We start from the raw sequence: 21,114 nt of genomic DNA on the forward strand, positions 1-21,114 counted from the left end.
TTCCAATTTTCTGTGTACCAGAGTTCTGTACAGACACAGAAAACACAGACCTCTCTTTAAAATTGAAACAAAAAACACCTTAAAAGGGCAATGAGGGAATCTGTGTCTTATCAAATAAGAATCTGGTCTAAGACTAAATCACTCTGTAGAACACATGCTAAATCAATGCAAACTTATTTCCCAGATGATTCCAAAATAATCAACTGGTCCATTTTCCCTTAGGTTAGGGAGAGTAAGGTGCTTAAGTGTTTAGTTGACCTGCTCAAACAAGGCATATGAAAACTGCACCATGGAACAATGACATTTCATACATAAGCAAAGGGAACCACATGGAGACATTCATTGGACAACGACTGTACATACTGTATTGACCACGGGCTTCGGTACGGAATGGAACAGGCGTGGGACTCAGGGAACGGGGTTGAACAACACATTTAATAACCAGAACCGGGGAAAGGTACACACAGGGACAGAGGTTACAGCGCTGCATCTACACACACACACAAAGGCAAGAGCCTGTCTCTCAGCCTCCGTCCACTATATGCAGTCTCGTAGTCCCGCCCCAGGCGCTGTTTTCAGGCTGCCTTGCGTGCCCTTGGCTAAAGCGCCCCGTGTGGCGCTACAATACCATACCCGAGGTTGTTACATGGTGTCTTAATTAAATTGCCTTTTGAATCCTTAATGGTTTGTAATGATTATGATACAGAACTATATGAAACTTTTGGCTCTATTTGAATATTTACCAAATTTTGTTGCAAACACGGTCAAAGATTTTCATAATATTGTTGCTCAATTACACAACCTCTGTGGCCACTCCTCTGGTATAAAACAAACACTATACATGAGATGTTTTCTGCCTGTTTCATTTTATGATTTTCATTTAATGATTTTTCCCTCAAGGTTTTGTATTTAGTGTATGTCTGTGACACGTTTAGATTTATGTGACAGAATTCTGTACAAAGGATCCATTGACATACACTGACTGTGCTCATTCTGGACAGCTGGAAAACTGTGAATAAGTTAACAGGAATTTCTCTTCTGCATGTTATCTTCGTTCTATGATGTCTGAAGGACGTTTTGGGCGAATATAATGACCTTCAGAGAGCAACTCAGATTGCTCAAGGATTACAGTTCTCCCCGATGCACCTTCCGGGTGTAACAGAAAACACTGGGTGTGAATATCAAAACAGTCCTGCGCACACAAAGTTTACATTAAATGTCTTACAAAAAGCCTGATATGTTTTGTTTATGAACGAATGACAATTCACAGTGTCAGAAGACGCATATTATTTTTCGCTCAACGTTTGGCAATTTTAATTTTGGGGGAGTTTCTTGTTTCAGAAATTCACAATACTGCTATAGGAACTGAACACGTAAAATATAACAAAAATATAGATTTTGTTATTTAAATTAAACAGCAATTGTTGGTGTTAAAGGCTATCATCTACACCCATTAACTTCTTTAAACCAAAGTGCTTATTTGATCATTTGATGCGTCATTCTGAATATAAACAGTTATTATGGATGACAACGGGATATTTGAAATTAGCACAGATATTCCATGAATAGACACATTTTAAGCTCAGTAGTACTACAGTTCACATCTTTGCTCCCCCATCTCAATACGACTGTTGAAGGAGGAGCTCCATACTACTCAGACTGCATTTTGAGAAGGAACTGAACCACAAAAACATGTTTTGAACCTTTCAGACGATAGAATGACAGATACGGTAAGCTGTGAAACAATTAAAAATGAATACGTTTTTGTTTTCTAATAAGCAGCAGATAACTGCTGTAAAAATGCATTCCGGGTTTTCAAATATTTGACTCCTAACACGTATCATTGGTTATGATCGTGTGTCCTTATAGCTTTAGCGCAATTAATGTGTGAATTTAGAGCAGTAGTTAAATTATCATATTTTTTCTGGAAATAAATGGATTGAACGGGTATGTTCTATATTGACTGAATGTGCTTACCTATTTATTGAACCTCGATTAAGAGAAAGAAACAATCAATCAGTAAAAATAGCAACGAGGAAAAACTATGTGATTCATAACCTACTGTAACTGTTTATAAATATAATTTATTTTCCGTTACTCAACGGCTCATTTAATCAGTTCAAAAATGAAATTAAATGTTTAGTGGTTGTTTCTAACTAATCATGCTTACATGCGGTAAACAGGTTCTCCTTGGTGTTTAGGCTGTATGTATAATTTTATACATGACGCTTTTCGTGTTAGTGTTAAAAATAGTATTATCTCAGACTTATAATATCCGGCATAAAAAGGAGAAAGCTTTTCCGAAGTTTATAGTTTCACATCTGTCTTTGTCAGCGGATAAGCTTTTGTTAGGTGCAAGGTGCCGTGTGGTGATATTTTCTCTCCATCACATAGGCTTTGTAAAGCCAACACAATGCGGAAAAGGAAGGAACGGATACAAAAAGAGGGAATCTGTGACATGAAGATGTGGTTTTCTCCAATAAATACAACAGATGCATGTCTCCTGGCAACACCAACTGACGAAAGATGGCACCTCTGCCTCAGACTCTGGGTGGAAGCATAAAGATTAAGGGAGAGCGAAGACGCCCAAGTGGGCTGCACGGTTAAAATGCTGCTATGTAGTGTTGATGTGGGCAAATGCACGTTTTACTCATCACTTCGAACCCTTGCATGGGCTGAAGACTGCAAGACACTGCCCTGTTTTTAGTCTTCACGTGATAAAAGCTAGCAAAGAAAGGCAGTCTCTAAACCGCAGAAAAATGTGCGGAGATTTACACCTATCTTTGCAACTTTCAAATAAAATCGCAGCGGCTTTTCGTCTTTTTCGACACGTTTTTCTACTGGCAGATAAAAGATTTAGAATAATTTTGAACGTATACTTTTGGATTACAAGAGTAGGTCAACTGAAGTATTTGGAAGACAATAATAGAAAAAAAAACCAAACCATGCTTAAAGATGTCATTTATTTTAACAAACATGTAATTCGTTTCTTTTTGTGAGAGCAAATTAGAAGCACAAAAATGGAAGAAGATAATATGGGCAGTTGGGACTCAATAACTGGAAATGGAAGTGAATTTTTCACCCCAGCAAACAGGATTATGGATTTCCAAAATACTTCCAATTCGGTGCTTTACTGGGACAACAAAACTACGAAAGAGATTTTACCTTTGGAAAGACAAAGATACAGCCAAGAGCAAACTTACAGGGACTTTACTACGTCTATGCAGGTTGTCATCTTCTTAGGATCTCTGTTAGGTGAGTGAAAAGAAATGTAATATTTTTATGTTCTAAGGTTTGTGTTGGTAAATAAAAACTTACTGACCAATACATACAGTACTGAGACATGCGCTGGTTTTCATTTTCTGTTACTAGTTGGATACATTATATACATTTTTGTGTTTATAGAAACGCAGTGATCTTCTCTTGAAGTGTACAGTACGACTGCTTAAGTGAGACAAGTGTCAGTGCTTTAGGTAGTAAAATCTAAATATATTGCACTTTATGGTTTGACTGTATCATTTCAGATACAATACATGAGGGGTGTTTCCTTTTTTTTTGGCCTTTGTCGAAATCCATTTTTATTTCTTCATCCAGTATCTTCATGTCAGTAAATCAATAATCCATCATCATCTTTCATGCTAAGTTTTTGTCTCAGGTGCACAAAATACAATAAGGTGCTCTTATTGTATTTTGGTATGGTAAAACAGTGTAACAGCATCAAAGCTGGTAGCAGGAATGTGTATTTTTTTAGTTTAGGAAGTGTTGTATATAATATAATATAATAACCTATGACATTACATATAAAATAAAGCAAACTATTTGAATAATTAGTTCGGCACATAACGTACATGTGGATGAAAAGTACAGACCTGACGTATAAAGAAAGAATATGATGTATTCATGCCACATGCACGTTGGATGATGTTATTATTTGTCCCATAGATGTAATACAGAATATGTACTATAATTTCATGTTAAACTGCTTCACTATAATGCCACTCAATATAGACATTTAGCAAGACTGGGGCTACCTTAAGGAGAGTAAAATGAGTTCGTGAAATTAGTTTCTATTACAGGTATTTTTTTCATATTTTAAAATATCAGTTTATAAAGATAGGTATTTATAAACTTAGGTTTCCTGTGACATTTCTGAAACAATAAAGCTGTTTCTTTGACTACAGGGCCAGCACATGGGATCTTTCATTTTTTGGTGAAAAAAATATCCCACTCTGTTCCATTTAAGATATTTGCAGATATTTATTGTTTTCAATGTTCTAATTTTACTATTACTGCTACAAGGGGAAAACGTTTGAATGCTTTGCAAGTCGTGCAGTAGATCTTAACAAACTAACATTAAAAATATTTATAAGGCCGCATAGGCCATACCTATGCCTATGTTAAATTTTTAATGCTTAGAATCTTTCCAGAATCCTGTTTTATATCCTATTGATTCCATTATTAATAGGGTTTTTGTCCTTTTAACAAGATAACATAATTCTATAAAATGAGATGGAAAGTGAGGTGGAGAAACACATTGGTGTTACACAACATTCAGAGTGTAGTGCTTTCCTGTACTATAGTGCTTATACAGCATCGTGCAACTCCTGCTTGCTTTGCCACTACAGTTCCTTCCAATTTACTGTAACCAATTTTTCAAGACTTCTCTTGAAAACCTGAACAAGCATTGACATGAGGCAGTCCACAATATGACTTTTCCTGTACAATATGCCTCTTGTCTGAGAAAAAAGTAAAGACATTAGGCGATCAAGTAGAAGTCTGGTTTCCAAGGAACATTTTACAGCTGGCCTGTGTTGAAAGCATAAAATAATGCATGGGTCAGTAAACAATGAATTTATAGCCTGGCCACCTACAGTACAACAGTCACATGATCACTTCAAACAGGACATTAGAAATGAATGTATACAGTCAAACAATGTAAATGTTTCCGAGTACAGTGGGTACAGCCCTTGGAGACGGAGTTCAGCATAAAAGCTGGTATAAAATATAAAGCTAATCAGTTGAATTGACTGAAAGTGGTGCTTTGGTGGTGGCTACTTTCTGTCATGAGCAGAACCTTAACACTTTCAGTGTAGGAATTCGGGGGTTTGACACTGTTTAAAATGTGTACTGCTAATATCCAACCATGAGTCTACAGCAGCAACAGCTAACTTGATGACTTTATCCAATGGACATTGAGGATTCTGAAAAAAATGAATGAATCTGATCTCCTATTTCTATCCCCAAAGGCTGAGATTTCATTTTTCTGCATATATACAAAATAGAGTGCAGAGTGCAGCAGAGGAATGGGAACTACAGTAAGTCTAATTGAAAAAATGAACAAAAAATGTTTGAATGTTTTTCAGACAGCATTACAACTGAAAAGAGATTTTGAAAAGAGTTCCTGTTTTGCTGTACTGATGTAATGGGCAGCACCTCACACTGGAAACAACTGACAAATTGTTTTGTCATGGTGAGATAGTTAGTAATGCCAGATGCAGATCTGGAGAAGAATGATATCCCGGTTTCCTCCCACAGTCCAAAGACATACTGGTAGATTAATTGGCTTCTGGGAAAATTGGCCCTGTTTTTAGTGTGTGCGTTATTGTGTTTGTGTCTGTGTGCCCTTCCAAGGACTGACATCCTGACCTGGGTGTGTCCTGCCTTGTGTCCACTGGCTGGTAGAGGCTCTGACTCCCTCACAATCCTGTAGTGGTTAAAAACTACAGTAGCTATAAAATTAGATGATGGATAGATGAATATGGTGTGTATACACTTTAGTGAAGCAGCAGGAGACATTTTGCCTAGCAAAATAATAATAATAATAATAAACTTTATTTTATATAGCGCCTTTAAAGGTGGCTTCTCAAAGTGCTTTACGGGATGACAGCAACAATAAATAAGAAGAATACATAAGATAAAACACAATTACAATATATAGAGGAGACCGTGGATGGTGATACTAAGAAAAGAGGGGTGAAGAATGGAACCAGTTAAGTAAAGGCTTTTCTGAAGAAGAGGGTTTTGAGTCTGGATTTGAAGGAGTGTAGAGAAGGTGACTCTCTGATATCCTTGGGGAGAGAGTTCCAGAGCTTGGGGGCATAACAGGAGAAGGCCCTGTCACCCATACAATGTAGACAGGCTTTGGGGACAGGAAGGAGAGCAGAATTAGAAGAGTGAAGGTTGTGACATGGGGAGTAGGGCGATGATAGTTCAGACAGGTACTGAGGTGCCAAGCCATGCAGAGCCTTATAGGTGAGCATGAGGATTTTAAAGTCTACACAGAATTTGACCGGAAGCCAGTGCAAGGACTCCAGGATAGGAGTAATGTGAATACTTGTACTTGACCTGGTCAGGATTCTGGCTGCTGAATTTTGGACATACTGCAGTTTGTTCAGAGTAGATTTAGATACCCCAGCGAGTAGAACATTACAGTAGTCAATTCGAGAGAACACAAATGTGTTGATCAGCTTTTCAGCCACAGTTAATGATAGCATAGGGCGTAGTCTAGCGATATTTCTATAAAAGATGCTAAGTATGCAAAATATAGGTGTATATCCATTATACTAAAGATAGGAACAACAAAGAATACTGATATAAAAACAACAATTAGATCCACTTTCTTTTCTGTACAGTTTTATCTGTTTTCTTCTTCACATTGCTATTCTGATTTCAAATAAAGGACTGGCTTATGGGAAGGAAGCAGCATTACCAGATATTTTTATTTTTAATGTTTTATTCAGTTGCATCATTTAATGGAAACATATTGTCACTCCTGGAATAATATTTCTCATTTAACTTTGCAGAGTTACACAAAGAAAACACAAAAAAATGACAAGTTGTTTTGACAGTCTGTTCGTGGAGATATATAAGTTGGAATCCAATTAGATGAGAAAATACAGTCAAATGCCATAAACAGTGTTATCAGATTCCATAATTGGGCTGTTTCTCCTGATCAGATTAGCTTTAATGAGACTTGTGCACCTGGGTCTCACATCTCAAATCTACCTCTTATCAAATCTCCCAGCTGTATGTTGAAACTGTCTGCCAGACACAAGGTAGGTAAACATAAGACTGAATTTGGTGTAGGTTTAATACTTGTATTGATTCATGAGGGAACAGAGTACCATATAAAATGGAGAAATTAAGCTGTGTAGGAAGAATTGTATGCAATGAAAAGTCCAGACATCTACCATCAGTCACAAGAATACCATTGACAAAATAATCAGAAACAATTTAATAATGGAGCAAGCATAATCTGTAAATACCATTATATATGGGAATCTCCATATAATCTGAAAAACAAAGCACTTAATGTTTCATACTTAATTCAATTGTACGCTTAATGCTTAATTTAAATGTAATACCATGTGACCATAATATATATAGTGAAAATAAAGTGTATTTAATTGGAGGCAATAGTAAAATTATCCAATGCTTGTGAAGACCATATTTATAAGATTATGTACAGATTTGGTCTCCTAGTTCTAGTCTCCATAGTCCTTGATAAAGACAAGTGGTGGTGGACTTGGCCTATAAATATAATCATCTTGTAAGAGACTTCTTCAAGAATCCATCTGAAATATTAGACCACACCTCAGAAGGCCTAGCAGACAAAATGTTGTGTTTCTTTTTTCTCTTTTTCAGCATGGAATTAACCTTTACTTGTTTCTTTGCAACCAGTGCACACTGATGCAGCTTCTTACTTGAATATATAATTATCACATGGACAGGCAGAAGCATCTTAATAGTAGCACATCTTAATCATTACACAAAACAATCTGGTCACTGAAGGCCATAATTATGTGCTCAACAGGAAACAAAGACAATGTCATTGAGTGTGTATTTTACTTGTTTGAAATTATACAGTGCTGTAGTATTAAGATAATGTTGTCATTGATTCTCTTTCTTTTATTTTAACCATATCAAAAGAAAATAGAATAATTAGATTGTACAGTTTTATCAATTTCAGAAAAGTGAGACATTATTTGGCATGCTGCACTGTTCTGCCTCTAGATTTGTGTGATCAGATTCACATTTGAAAAGATTTATACATTGACTTGCTGGCAAATGCTTGTTTTTTATGTCTTACAATTCAGACGTAAACAGCTTGGTTTTAAAAGTGTTGTGAAGCTCTACCCCATTACAAAGCAATAGGCATGGTGGAGTCCCTTTAAAAATAAAGGCAAAAGCACCTCTCCATTGTTTCATCATTATGAATTGATTCATGATAGACCTGAAATGCTTCTGAAATCCAAAAATCCATCAGTTACTCTAGTTAATACTTTACCTGTACCCTACCTACCATGTGTAATGGCATGGCATGGTCACTACTGGGGAACAAAGTGGTGTGGATGGTGAGTGTTACTGCTGGGAGATTGGATTCTGGGGTTTGATTCTAGACTGGAGAACCTTTTGTGTTGCTCTACCTGTTTGTAGGCTCTACCTGTGTTCGCATGAGTTTTCTCTATATGCTGTGGTTTTCCCCCTTTCGTCTAAAGACATGCACTTCAGATTACTTAGGGTCCTTACAAATTTCCCTTCATATCTGTGTGTCAATGAATAAATGTGCATAAGTGGTGTTGGTAGGACTTTCTCCAGTTTCGAGTAACGTCTCACTTCTATATGATGTGGGCCTCCTCCTATATGTTAAGTGCTACACAAGTGCTAGAAATGATTGTAACAAGTCCTGGGACTCTTCTTTCCTGACCGTTGACTTCCTTGAAGTGATATGCCCTCATCTTTCCTTTCTCTACTGATTTAGCAGACACGCATTATGGCTTAAGCCTACTAAATCAATTTATGTTCGTTTATTTGTTACTCCCAAAATGTAAAAAACCTTCAAAAGTCATTACAGTACATTTTGTTATGTGCATAATTAATTTACTGAAATTACCGAATGTTTTGTAACAGGAATCATGGAAACAGTTTCCATGCATGATTGTGTTATTGGAGATCATAGCACCCTGATAGTGTATCATGCTGATTTTCTAAATGAGTAATCTAAATGGAGGCTCTAGTTCTGTGCATGTGTTTTAGGCAATTTCTAAATAAACCTGGAGACATTTGGAAAAAAGATGATGAGAATGAAAGAGGTGAAATGTATTATTGCATGCAGGTACTGAAATGCATTTTGGGATAATGGTAGCTTTTAAAGCATGAATTCTAAAGTGGACCCTATAGCTTCAGAGCACTGGGACTAAGAGCTCACATAAAATATAAATGTCAGCTAATTAAATTAATCACACACTCTAGGGGACTTCACTGCAATTTCACTGAAACTCCTTGACTTTTTCCAGAAAATGCAGAAAATGTGTTGCAGGATATAATTATATTTGTAGTTTTTTTAATGCTAAGCACAAAGATTTTTATTTCAGCTGAAACCGTGCTAATCTGTTTTTTAGAACATAGCATCCCAGGGCATTTCCATGTGTGTTTATGAGTGGTCATAGAGAGAGAGTATTTGCTCCTCTATGGACAGCATGTTTACTCCATTGTATTTTTTGGACAATCAGTCTGTATAAACCTATGCACATTTTGCACATATTTTATTGTTTTTACAGTGACTATGATCAGCACATTTTCACACACCTATGTATTTATTTATTTTTATTTATTTTGTTTGTCTTTTGTTTTATAACTATTCTGATGTCTGTTTTGCTTGTCTTGGGCTGGACTGCTGTAACACATCAATTTCCCTACGGGATTAATAAAGTATTATCTATCTATTTTCCCTGAGGGGGTAATTTATTAATATGACATAAACAGAAAGAAATAATCATTTTGCATTGCATTTTTGAGGCTTTCTGTTATGTTATTTTTTATTTTGTGTTTCATCTGCATTTATTTATTAGGTTTACTTAATGTTTTGAGTATTGCACCTACCATGTGAAAATGCATGGACAACCAAAGAAAAATTAGTATTAAAGTCATGTGGAGGAATGAGTACCTGGTCAGGTTTTCATATTTGGGTTCTGCATAATTTTCTACCTGTTATTAATGCATCACAGTAGCACATGTGACAAACAGGTCTATTCTTGAGCTAATCCAGGAGATACTTAAATGCACTCGAGCAGAGCGGTGTTCAAGTATTTTAACTGAAACCAGCAGAGACTTAACCCCACAGGACATCACTTTATTAACATAATTAAAGTGGCAAGTATATCAGATATATTTTAATGGTGTTAATATTCTGTAACCACTAGGTGACACAAGGAATGCACACATTACACCTCTACTGAGAATCATATCACTACATAGTACAGGCTATTGTGAAATATGGAGCAACTGATGTGTTTTATAACACTAAACAATTTTTCTATTTAGCAGTGTGTGAAGTGTCACTGCATAAAAACATGAAAAGATGCTGACACAATGCTTTCTAATTTGTAATCACATCTGTTTTTGTACATAAGGTTTCCCCAGTGTTTTGATCTGTGGAACTTGGGGCTTGATTTTAAAACTTGTGCACATATTCATAGCTGTCAAATATGTTTTTCTATCTCTGTGTTAAAACATTTATCCATTTCAAATGTGATATAGAGATGAAATAGAGATTAAATATTTTGGTCCTTGTCTAGCTCAACTCACTTACCTGTGGGGACAGCAGTTTAACAGTAGGGATGAGGCTGACTGAACTTCCCTCATTATTGGGAGGATTGAGCCAGGGAGCTGCTATAAGGGTGAAGATAGGGTGAGGGACGTGAAAGAGATTTGCATTTCAGGGGGGTGTGATGGATACAGGTAACTGCCAAAATAAAGGAAATACCAACATAAAGTGTCTTAACAGGGCATTGGGCCACCACAAGCTACCAGCACAGCTTCAAAGCACCTTGGCATTGATACTACAAGTGTCTGGAATTCCACTGGAGGGATGTAACACCATTGTTACACAAATTCAAGACACCACTCCAGAATCTCCCATAAGTGTTTCATTGGATTGAGATCTGGTGACTGGACATATGGTTTACATTGCCTTTGTGCTCATCAAACCATGCTATAATAATAATAATAATAATAATAATAATAATAATAATAATAATAATAATAATTGCTTACACTTATAGAGCGCTTTTCTGGACACTCCACTCAAAGCGCTTTACAGGTAATGGGGACTCCCCTCCACCACCACCAATGTGCAGCATCCACCTGGATGATGCGACGGCAGCCATAGTGCGCCAGAACGCTCACCACACATCAGCTATCAGTGGGGAGGAGAGCAGAGTAATGAAGCCAATTCATAGAGGGGGATTATTAGGAGGCCATGATTGGTAAGGGCCAATGGGAAATTTGGCCAGGACGCCGGGGTTACACCCCTACCCTTTTCGAGAAACGCCTGTCACCACTTGTGCCCTTGGATGTGGGCATTGTCATCCTGGAAGATTCTACTCTCATCAAGATAGAAGTGTTTCACCATAGGTTGAACGTGATCACTCAGAATGGCTTTGTCATTATTAAAAGTTTTCTTGCCCTCTAATGGGTTGCATGGACCTAAACCATCCAGGGAAAATGCACCCCATACCATAAGAGCTGGTGGAACCCTTCACTGCGAAAACAAGCACTTGAGCTTATAGGCTTCTTTTGGCATGTGCCACACATGTAGTTATCTGCTTGTTGAGAACAGGCTGAAGGATGTCTCATCTGACTTTGTTCCACTACTCAATAGACCACTATCTGTGTTCTTTGCACAACCCTATTTGCAAAAGTTATACACTGCAACACAACCATGGTATCCCTCTCTGTGACATTCTCAACAGTGTGTACTTGATGAAACTGCCTTAGATTGACATTTGCAGTCAGTTGATTGAGAGTTGCTAGTCTGTTTTGCTCATCTGTCTTGAACCAATGCATCCGGACATTATGGTCGAGAAGTATGCGCTTTTGTTCACAGATGCCTCTAGGTGACGATATTTTTTCCTCAGACTTCAATCCATCACCACCTTAGCCACAGTTCCTCGTGAGACATCAGCAAGTTGCGCAGTCTTCATCACTGAAGCTCCTGCCAAACCTGCCCCAGCAATCACCCCTCTCTCAGAGCCACTGAGATCTCTTCTTCTAGCCATGGCAGCCAAAATAATGGGCAATTATTATATAAATATGAATATTGATTAATATTATTAATAATTATTTTTATACCTGACCCTAAACACAATATTGGAATGTTAATTGGTTACAGTAACCACACCAATGTGGAAGCACCTGTATACCCTGTATCCCTTACTTAATAATTTCCTTTATTTTGGCAATTTCCTGCATATACAGTACATAAATATAGAACATTGCAAGTTGGCAAGATTAAAATCTTGTCCCATAGTTCAGTTAAAAACACCAATAGTTGTGACATTACTTATTATAATTTTAAGTAACCTTGTAAATGACAGATCCCATCTGTATGTAAATGCAATGTACTGAAAATTTTCTTGTGCTGTGCAATGATGTGTTATTTTCAATGTAATGTTATTGTAAATGATTTAAAGAAAGATGTGCCTTCATGTTTCTTCTACAGGTAATGCCATGGTGTTGTGGTCAACTTGTCGAACGACAGTGTTCAAATCTGTGACCAACCGCTTCATTAAGAACCTGGCCTGTTCTGGGATTTGTGCCAATTTGGTGTGTGTGCCTTTTGATATTGTCCTGAGCGCCAGCCCTCGCTGCTGCTGGTGGGTCTACACTCTGCTGTTTTGTAAAGTTATCAAGTTCCTCCACAAGGTCTTCTGTTCGGTGACCATTCTCAGCTTCACTGCCATTGCCCTCGACAGGTAAGCTGACTGAGCCAAATGTGCTGAGAAATATATTGTGTGGATTCACGCTAGTATTTTTGTTTAATTATTGTACCTAATGCTTTATACTGTATCTCAGAAAGGATATGAATGTGTTACAAATGGGGGGTTATGAAAATAGTGAAAGTCAAGAGATTGACCGAGTGATAAGGAAATTCAATAAGTAAAATAATTATTCATAACCCCCATCTTGTAAGTGCTTTTTCCAGAATATACCTGAACGGTTGGTATAATTAGAGGCATGTGAATTCTTTGTTCTCTGGCACAGCTTGGGTGAGAGGAGTAATAATGCAGCCACACTTGATTAAACATTTATTAATGATGACTAGACAGAAACTACGCTGCACACAACAAAATATACAACACACAAGTTACTCTATGTACAGTATTTACAAACATGGCAGTTCAGAGGCCGAACATTCTGGTCACTCGGAAAACCCCTTTTAATGCCTTAAACTTTGAATGCCTACAGAGGCCAAATAAGAGATGAGCTGCATTTCTACATAAATGTGATACAACCTGCAGTTAAATCTCTCTCTCTGCACCCCGGATGCCACAAAATAAATGGGAGCTTATCTCCCTATCCTAAAAATGCACCCTAAGCAGGAAAGAAAATTTCCAACTGTGGTATCTTTTACCCAGGAAACCCAAGTTCCCTAAAAACACAGAATAGTAAGCTCTCTCGAGCAAGGCTCAAATACTGAGCTCAAGTCAGGTTTTGTTTGGATGATCATAAAGTAGTCCCAACTCCTCCGGACTCTTGTTTCTCTTCTCTCTTCTTCCCAGCTTCTTGTTCTCTCTCTGTGCTCTTAACGTGATCATATAGTGTGTGTTTCTGTACTGCTTATTGACAATCATTAACCCACAAGGTTGGTATTCCAAGGTAAACTTTACAATTGTTTTTGTGTAGGGCCCACCCCAGACCTCAGCAAACATCCTCTCTGCTTTGAAGCTAGAAGTGTTTACTCTTTGAGTGTCACAGACTTTCTCTAAAATCTAAGAGACACCTCTCAGTCACCTAAAGCTGTAACAAATGAGAATAGGTCTGAGTAATTTGGCATAGGTTAGTGGTAAATTAGCATTTTTTAATTGTTACCTCATATTGGGGACAGATCAGTACCAGGAAAGGAAAACTCTTAAGGAAAACTAGGACACTACTGTAAAGGGTTTTTACATTATTAGGCAGAACTAACTCTTCCGTCTTAGGCCCAGCCTGTGGTCATTAAAGATTAAGGCACTGGAGATAAGAGTACCAGTGATGTCCTGGATCAGCTCCAAGCTGGGCTTACACAGCCTGGGCTACGTTAAGTTACCCAAATAATTCAGTTTGTTGATATGTTCTCATTTGTGTTCACCTTTTTAGGTGCTGGATTTCAATAGTTTATGATTTGGGTCCCTTCCTGTATGAATAACACTACATAAATGCAAGGAATTATTATTATGTTTCGAAATATTGAGATGTGTTTTGTTAGTGTTCCTTAATGACTAGAGTATCACTTGATGTCTAAGTAACAGATATTTGAGGATATTTGTTTTAGACTCACTGTCAAACTGTTAACTGCTTCAGTACTCCAGATGTCACGGATTCCAGGGGAACAGTCTCCTTGTCCCAGGGTTTAAAAATACACAACAGATTCTGATGTATTAGTAACAAGCATGTGACAGTAAGACAGACGTTTTCTGATCTAGAAGGTTGTTTGTGTTTTAAAGCAAAATATAACCCTTCAAACGTATCTTGCAGTTAGTTAATGGCCTTCTGACTAATTCACTTGAGAATTTGCATTATCAAGTAAGCAAATAAAAATGACCATTAGCCCAATCCACACACACAGCAGCCTAAAAAATACAGTACATGATAAAACAGTACATATAGTACAGTTAATTTCAAGTGCGCTTTGTGACAAAAACACTGTAAAATGTTATGAGGTGAATATTGTTTCCACTGTACTGCAAGTTCTGTCTGTGTCCATTGCACTGTATTTCCACTGTTTTTTAATCTCAGTTTAAAGGTTTGAAAGAAACTAGGCAGTGTGCTCATAAATAAAAGATAAGGAAATAAAGCCATCTGTTGTTTAATGCAAAGAGCTCTGCACTGCAGAAAGGAGGAATTTATGGCAGGAAGCACTGCAGTCTTTTTAATTATTTTTCACCACCCTTTAGCACATAAAGTACATTAAATACAACTCTCCTGCAAGAGCTGTTACAGATTGGGTTTATGAGGCTCCTAATGGTTCCTAAGGTCCAGCCTTCTACAAGAAAGGAAGGCAGCCCCTGGGAAATTCTGTCTGCCAGGTCCAGTTGCTGTAAAATTTCACTTAGAACTGGATTAAAAAACAGCACACTATTTAACCTAACATTTTCATTTAAGAATGTCTGTTCTGCATTCACTCAGTCAGCAGGCTGCAGTATGGAGGAGTGGTTAGGACTGTGGACCAGAGAGCTTTCGAATAACATGTGAAACACTGCAGCCGTACATTTTAGAAAGGAACTTCATTTCAATTTCCTTTGGTAAGATGCTAATGTGTACAAGTGACTTTGGATGAAAGCATTAGCCAAATAAACCTTTTGTAATAAATCTTTTTGCTTCACATGAGATATTCTGCAGCCAGGCAAAGGTCTGTAACATTGGAAATTCGCTATTCTACTTTCAAAGATATACACTAGATATCGATATTTGCTAGCAATAGAAAACCTAAATTTCTGTAAGTGAATTTTAGCCTACTGAAGCAGCAGAAAATATTCTCTGAGCCTTTTCTCTAGATAATACAAAAGTATATTATTTGTATTTTTATTAGGTTTTCAAGAAAAATGCCTGACCAACAACTATGGTGTCAGTAATTGATGTGATATTTTAAAAGATTAATGCATTTTTTTTCTCACCGTGTATCAGAACAGCAGTAAGATCCTCTAGGGGATATTTAAATTTGAGCAGGATTCTTCAAACATTAGGGTTTCCTGGGGTACTGTTGCTATGAGTCTAAAACTGATTTTCAGCATTGAAGCAAACTGGAAAAAAAGTGAAAAAATGCAAATTCTGATTCAGGAAACTGATGTCTGTGAAATGAAGAAGAACAGTTTTTCTCACTGTATGCAGTGAAGACATATTCTTAAACTGTGATTTGTGTTGTGATTTTACTAATTGGAATTGCTGATGAGTTCTCAGCACTTGTAGGATAATGGTTCATTACAGTAAATAGTTCTGGTTTAATTACAAGCTAACAGCTTAATGTGCTATTTTCTGTGGAAAAAGATGAGTGAATTTACTTTTTTAATAAAGAGCTAGTTTTGGATCAGTTTTTATTGCATTTTTGGGGAAAAAGAAGATAACTTATAAGTATAAGATAAGTATAAGTATAAGATAACTTATAGGTATAAGATCACCAAACTGGAAAAGCATACTATATGCATACTTTATGTTGAGTACACAGTACCAACTGAATAGATGGGTTAATGTGTCAAATAAGTAGTATTAAAGATATCAAGATATCAAGAGACCACAAGACAATACCATATCAATCTGAGTGAACTACAAAATAGCATTCCTTTTTCTGTTCATTAGAAACATCATCAAATGTTGTGCAGTAAGTAACTACATAATTACTGACATCAATTTCTTGGACAACAGCCAAAAATACAATCTACTGTATTCTTCAATGCAGGTATACTGTACTTCTAGTTGCACTTTAAATGACAAAAGTAAGAGTGTTAACTCATTGAAACACGTTTTCTGAAAATTTTGTTTCTGACTCAGTTTGGGAATAGTTACTGAATGGTGCAATATAAAATACAAGCAGCCAAAAGTCTTGAAAAATAAAATTGAAGACAGGAGCAAATTATCACTGATCCTAAAGCTGACTCATGCTCCAAAATCCAGCAGTGAGTGTAAAAAATGTAGGAGGAGTGTGGAAATGCTAACCCTAACCCTACAGTAGCTGGAGTTTCAACTCCATTTCTGCAATCTGACCCTGAATCCTCCAGTCATCTGAATTGAAATATTCCTCAAACTAAAATATATGAGTGTAAAACAATCAAAGCCAGTGATAAAACGTTTTGGAAATGTATCTTCTTCAAACATTTGTCTTCTTTAGGCAATTTTTCAGTTAGCTGAGAAATACTATTGAAATGGTACCTAAATGTGAATCAGGTTTAGGCCAGTGTAGGGTTAGGGTTACAAGAACCTTGAATGTTAAATGCAGTAATAATTCTGTTTGCATTTTAAATGACAAAATTAAGAGTGTTTACCCGTTAAAACAGGTTCCTGAAAACATTTAATCTGAGTCAGTTTCGCAATACAGTTACTGAGCGGTGCAATACACAATACAAGCAGCTAAATGTCTCGAAAAATAAAATTGAAGAGAGGAGCAAATTATCACAGATCCTGTGATCCTGACTTAGGCCCCCAAATCCAGCAGTGAGCATAAGAAATGTCAGAGTGGTGTGGGATTCAACTAGACCATTTCTGGAAACTGTCCCTGAATCCTCCAGTCATCAGAATTGACTTGTTTCCTAAATCAACAAATATGAGTGTACTGTAAAACAATCAAAGCCAGTGATAAAACCTTTTGGAAATGAATCTTCTTCAAACATTGTCTTCCTTAGGAATTTTTCAGTTTGCTTGCACATACTATTAAAATGGCACTTAAATTTGATTTTTTTTATACCAGTTGAGGGTTAGGGTCTCAAGAACCTTTAAATGTTAAATGGCGTTATACTGTACTTCTAGTTGCACTTTAAATGGCAAAATTAAGAGTGGTTTCCCATTAAGACAGGTTTTCTGAAAGCTCTTCATCTGATTCAGTTTGGGAATACTGTTAACTGACCAGTGCAATAGAAAATACAAGCAGACAAAAGTCTCAAAAATTAAAATTGAAGATTGAAGCAAATTATCACTCATCCTAGTTATGCCTAGAATTGAGAATTGAGTATCAAAGATGTACAGTATATGTAGTGTGGGAATGCTAACCCTAGCCCTAGGAGATTTCTGCATTATGTAGCCCTGCAGTCATCAGATTTGACATGGTTTCTCAAATAGAAAACAAATGTGTTTTAAACAATCAAAACCATTTATAAAACCTCATGGAAATTTATCTCCTTCAGGAAAGTTTTCAGTCAGCAGAAAAATGGTTTTAAAATGCGCATCCATTTTAGGCATTGACTGTCCTCATGTTTGCAAAGTTTTTTATTTAGAAAAGATTTGTGTTTATGGTTCCAGTGGAAAAAGAGAAGTTGATAATAGTCTGATAAACATTCCATGGACTAATGTAAACATGTTCAGCACAGTTGTATTTTTGGCTTTATCTTCTCCTAAAAGGTGAACATAGAGGCTGTGATGAATACAAAGAATTGTAAAGCATCCTGCATAGTACAGTTTAAACAAATTGTTTGACAAATTCAGTGGAAAATCTTTGTGATAATTTAATAATTTATATACTTATCAATAATTTGTTTGATTTTGCAGTGTTATTTAGCATTGCCTGTTATTAGGTTGGATTGTGCTGCAGAGTGGTTTGACTGCATCATGTGACTATATTTTGCATAATGCCAGAGTGGAGAGTGACACAGATTGAAGAGGAGGATGTTAGGAGTATTGCTCAAAAGATCTTCCTTTAGGGGTTGTTTGTGATATGTTCGGAAAATGATATAAGATGTTTTTTCATGTGCTTTAAAGAATGATAGAATTCTAATTTTATAACCTTTTTTAAATTTCAGGTATTATTCAGTTCTGTATCCACTGGAAAGGAAGATTTCTGATGCCAAGTCCAGGGACCTCGTCATCTATATTTGGGTTCATGCACTGGTGGCCAGTGCTCCAGTGTTTGCGGTGACCAATGTCACGGACATTTATGCCATGTCCATGTGCACAGATTCCTTGAGCTACTCCCTGGGTCACCTGGTCTACGTCATTGTTTACAACGTGACCACGGTCATCCTGCCTGTCGCTGTGGTCTTTTTCTTCATGCTTCTCATTCGCCGCGCCTTGAGCGCCAGCCAGAAAAAGAAGGTGATCATCGCTGCGCTGCGGACTCCTCAGAACACCATCTCTATCCCCTACGTCTCCCAGCGCGAGGCCGAGCTGCACTCCATGCTGCTGTCCATGGTGCTGACTTTCATCGTGTGTAGCATCCCTTACATGATGCTCATCGTGTACAGGACCATTCTCAACATCTCAGAGATATCCGTGTTTCTGCTGCTCACTGCTATTTGGCTGCCGAAGATCTCGCTGCTGACGAACCCTCTGCTGTTTTTGACCATCAACAAGTCTGTGCGCAAATGCCTTGTGGGTACCATCGCGCAGCTTCACCGGCGCTACAGCCGGAGGAATATTGTCAACTCAGGGGGTATAGCAGATGCCACCGCAGAGCCCAACGTACGGTCTGGGAGCCAGCTTCTGGAGATGTTTAACATTGGGCAGCAGCAGATTTTCAAGCCAACGGAGGAGGATGAGGAAAACGAGACAAAGTCAATTGGCTCGGGAGACTTCCGGCCGAAGGCGATCCCAAGTACAAGCCTGGAGATCAAGCAGGCTGCTGTCCAGAAGTTCTCTCCTCCGCACAGCAGCACGGACTCTGCAGCCCAGGTGGCCCCGGCCACCCCTTCCGACGTGGAGGACGTGAACGACAAGTACGCCACTCACTTTGGCTTCGGGCCCTTTGAGTTGCCTCCTCAATGGCTGTCAGAGACTCGGAATAGTAAAAAACGGCTGCTCCCTCCTCTGGGCAACACCCCTGAGGAACTCATCCAGACTAAGCAGCCGAAACTGAGAACAGAGAGAAAAATCAGCAGAAACAATAAAGTCAGTATTTTTCCAAGGGTGGACTCATAATAAGAGAACTGTCAGATTATTGTTGATGCAAGTGTCTAGAGTTTTGTATCGAAAGAAAAAGAACTACATTTGGTGTTTCTTTTATTCCTCCACAGCAAAAGTATGCACTTGTCCATACTTAGGGGAACATTGCTTAACAGTTTCCTAAGCAAATATCTTTATTACTCTCTTTTTGTATTGATTTTTACACACTTAAAACACAATGCTCATTTACTTTTGTGTTTAGATAGCTGGTCCAATGTGTTTTTATTTTTCAAAAGCCTACCGTTTGTATTTAACAAAAATGTTTTGCACCCAAAGTAAATTGACATGGTCTCTTATTCACAGACAGCCGTATGCTGAACCTAAACAGATTAGCGGAGTTTAAGATGCGCATCAGGACCACGACTTCATAATCAGTACTGTAGGTTTGCCCATTTTGTCTTATCTCCTGTCCCTAAAATCAGTGGCTTGCAAAATAAAACAGAAACAGGCTAAACAGCTTGGGCTTATTGATTTTACAGTAGGCTTCAGTAAATGTTCACTTTAACCTATATTGCATCTTCAGTGGTTTTTAATTATTTAATTTTTCTAATCTAGCAATTTGAGTTGGATCAACACAGAACCTTTCAGAAAGAAAAAAATAGAATGGGATATTAGAATTACCCAATGACAGAGAAATCACTGAAATAACTCAAATGAAATATGTAGTATAATTGGCTTCTGGGAAAATTAGGGTTCAGTGCAAGGGTTTGGGTGTCTGTGTTCATGTGTGCCCGGAACTGGCATCCTGTCCAGCATGTATCTGGGCTTGTGCCTGTTGCTTGTTGGGATAGACTCTGACTCCCCTGTGACCCTGAATTGGATGATGCGTTTAGCAAACTGGTGGATTGATATGCAATATCTTATTTGTTGGAACACACAGTAAGATTAGTGCTCAGAGTAGCACATTTGCATTCATTAATTACAGTTAATAGAATTTCTTCTCTTCAGGTAAAGTTGCCTGTGGATTGTTGGTCATAGATTAATACTGTTATTTGGAATATACTTGTACAAGCTAAAATGTGACATTTATTGACCTCTTGGTTTTTGTGCCAACAGTTTCTCAATACTGAAGTGCTTTGATCACATGTACTTACACAAGTGGATGCATTTGTAATATACGCATATGTAAGTATAAAACCAAATGTGGACCAAGTAACTTTTGGACTTTTGTGTTTTTTTTTCTGCTGTCTATTTCTGGGAGAGGGGTCAGTAGTTTTTCAGTTACAGTGTGACAATCTTGTATTTGCAGCAGAACGTCTGGTGATGTGTGCTACATAGTGTATTATTAAAAGTGTTTAATAGAATTGTTCTTCAGCAAACAACAGAATTAATAAAGGATAACTGAGAAAAAAAAAGCATGAAATTTGATTTCAAAATGAACAGGAAGGCGGTGGTGATACATTTAGTTGAATTTTAAAAGTTGATAAAAGTTGATTTTTTATTGGCCTGTCATGGTGAAATTCTCTTTAGTATAGTAGGAATGTAGGAATG

The 21,114-nt window shown here is 37.4% G+C and overlaps 1 protein-coding gene across 1 annotated transcript; it reads left to right on the plus strand.

The window, feature by feature from the left end:
* Positions 1–1,300: 1,300 nt before the first annotated feature.
* On the plus strand, positions 1,301–20,779 carry gpr176 (G protein-coupled receptor 176). The gene is made up of 4 exons (XM_088648393.1): positions 1,301–1,730; positions 2,395–3,255; positions 12,503–12,755; positions 18,486–20,779. The coding sequence occupies exons 2-4, from the start codon at positions 3,021–3,023 to the stop codon at positions 19,597–19,599; spliced, it is 1,602 nt and encodes a 533-aa protein (XP_088504519.1). The 5' UTR covers positions 1,301–1,730; positions 2,395–3,020; the 3' UTR covers positions 19,600–20,779.
* The last annotated feature ends 335 nt before the right edge of the window (positions 20,780–21,114 follow it).

This window comes from Lepisosteus platostomus, chromosome 10 (genome assembly GCF_059453375.1).
Source record: "Lepisosteus platostomus isolate fLepPlt1 chromosome 10, fLepPlt1.hap1, whole genome shotgun sequence".
Classification (NCBI taxonomy): Eukaryota; Metazoa; Chordata; class Actinopteri; order Semionotiformes; family Lepisosteidae; genus Lepisosteus; species Lepisosteus platostomus.

Excerpts from the sequence above, each read along its gene's own strand:
- gpr176 (XM_088648393.1), top strand. The coding sequence starts at position 3,021 with ATGGAAGAAGATAATATGGGCAGTTGGGACTCAATAACTGGAAATGGA. Across the intron at positions 3,256-12,502 it reads CTTCTTAGGATCTCTGTTAG|GTAATGCCATGGTGTTGTGG; the intron begins GTGAGTGAAAAG and ends TTTCTTCTACAG. Across the intron at positions 12,756-18,485 it reads ACTGCCATTGCCCTCGACAG|GTATTATTCAGTTCTGTATC; the intron begins GTAAGCTGACTG and ends TTTAAATTTCAG.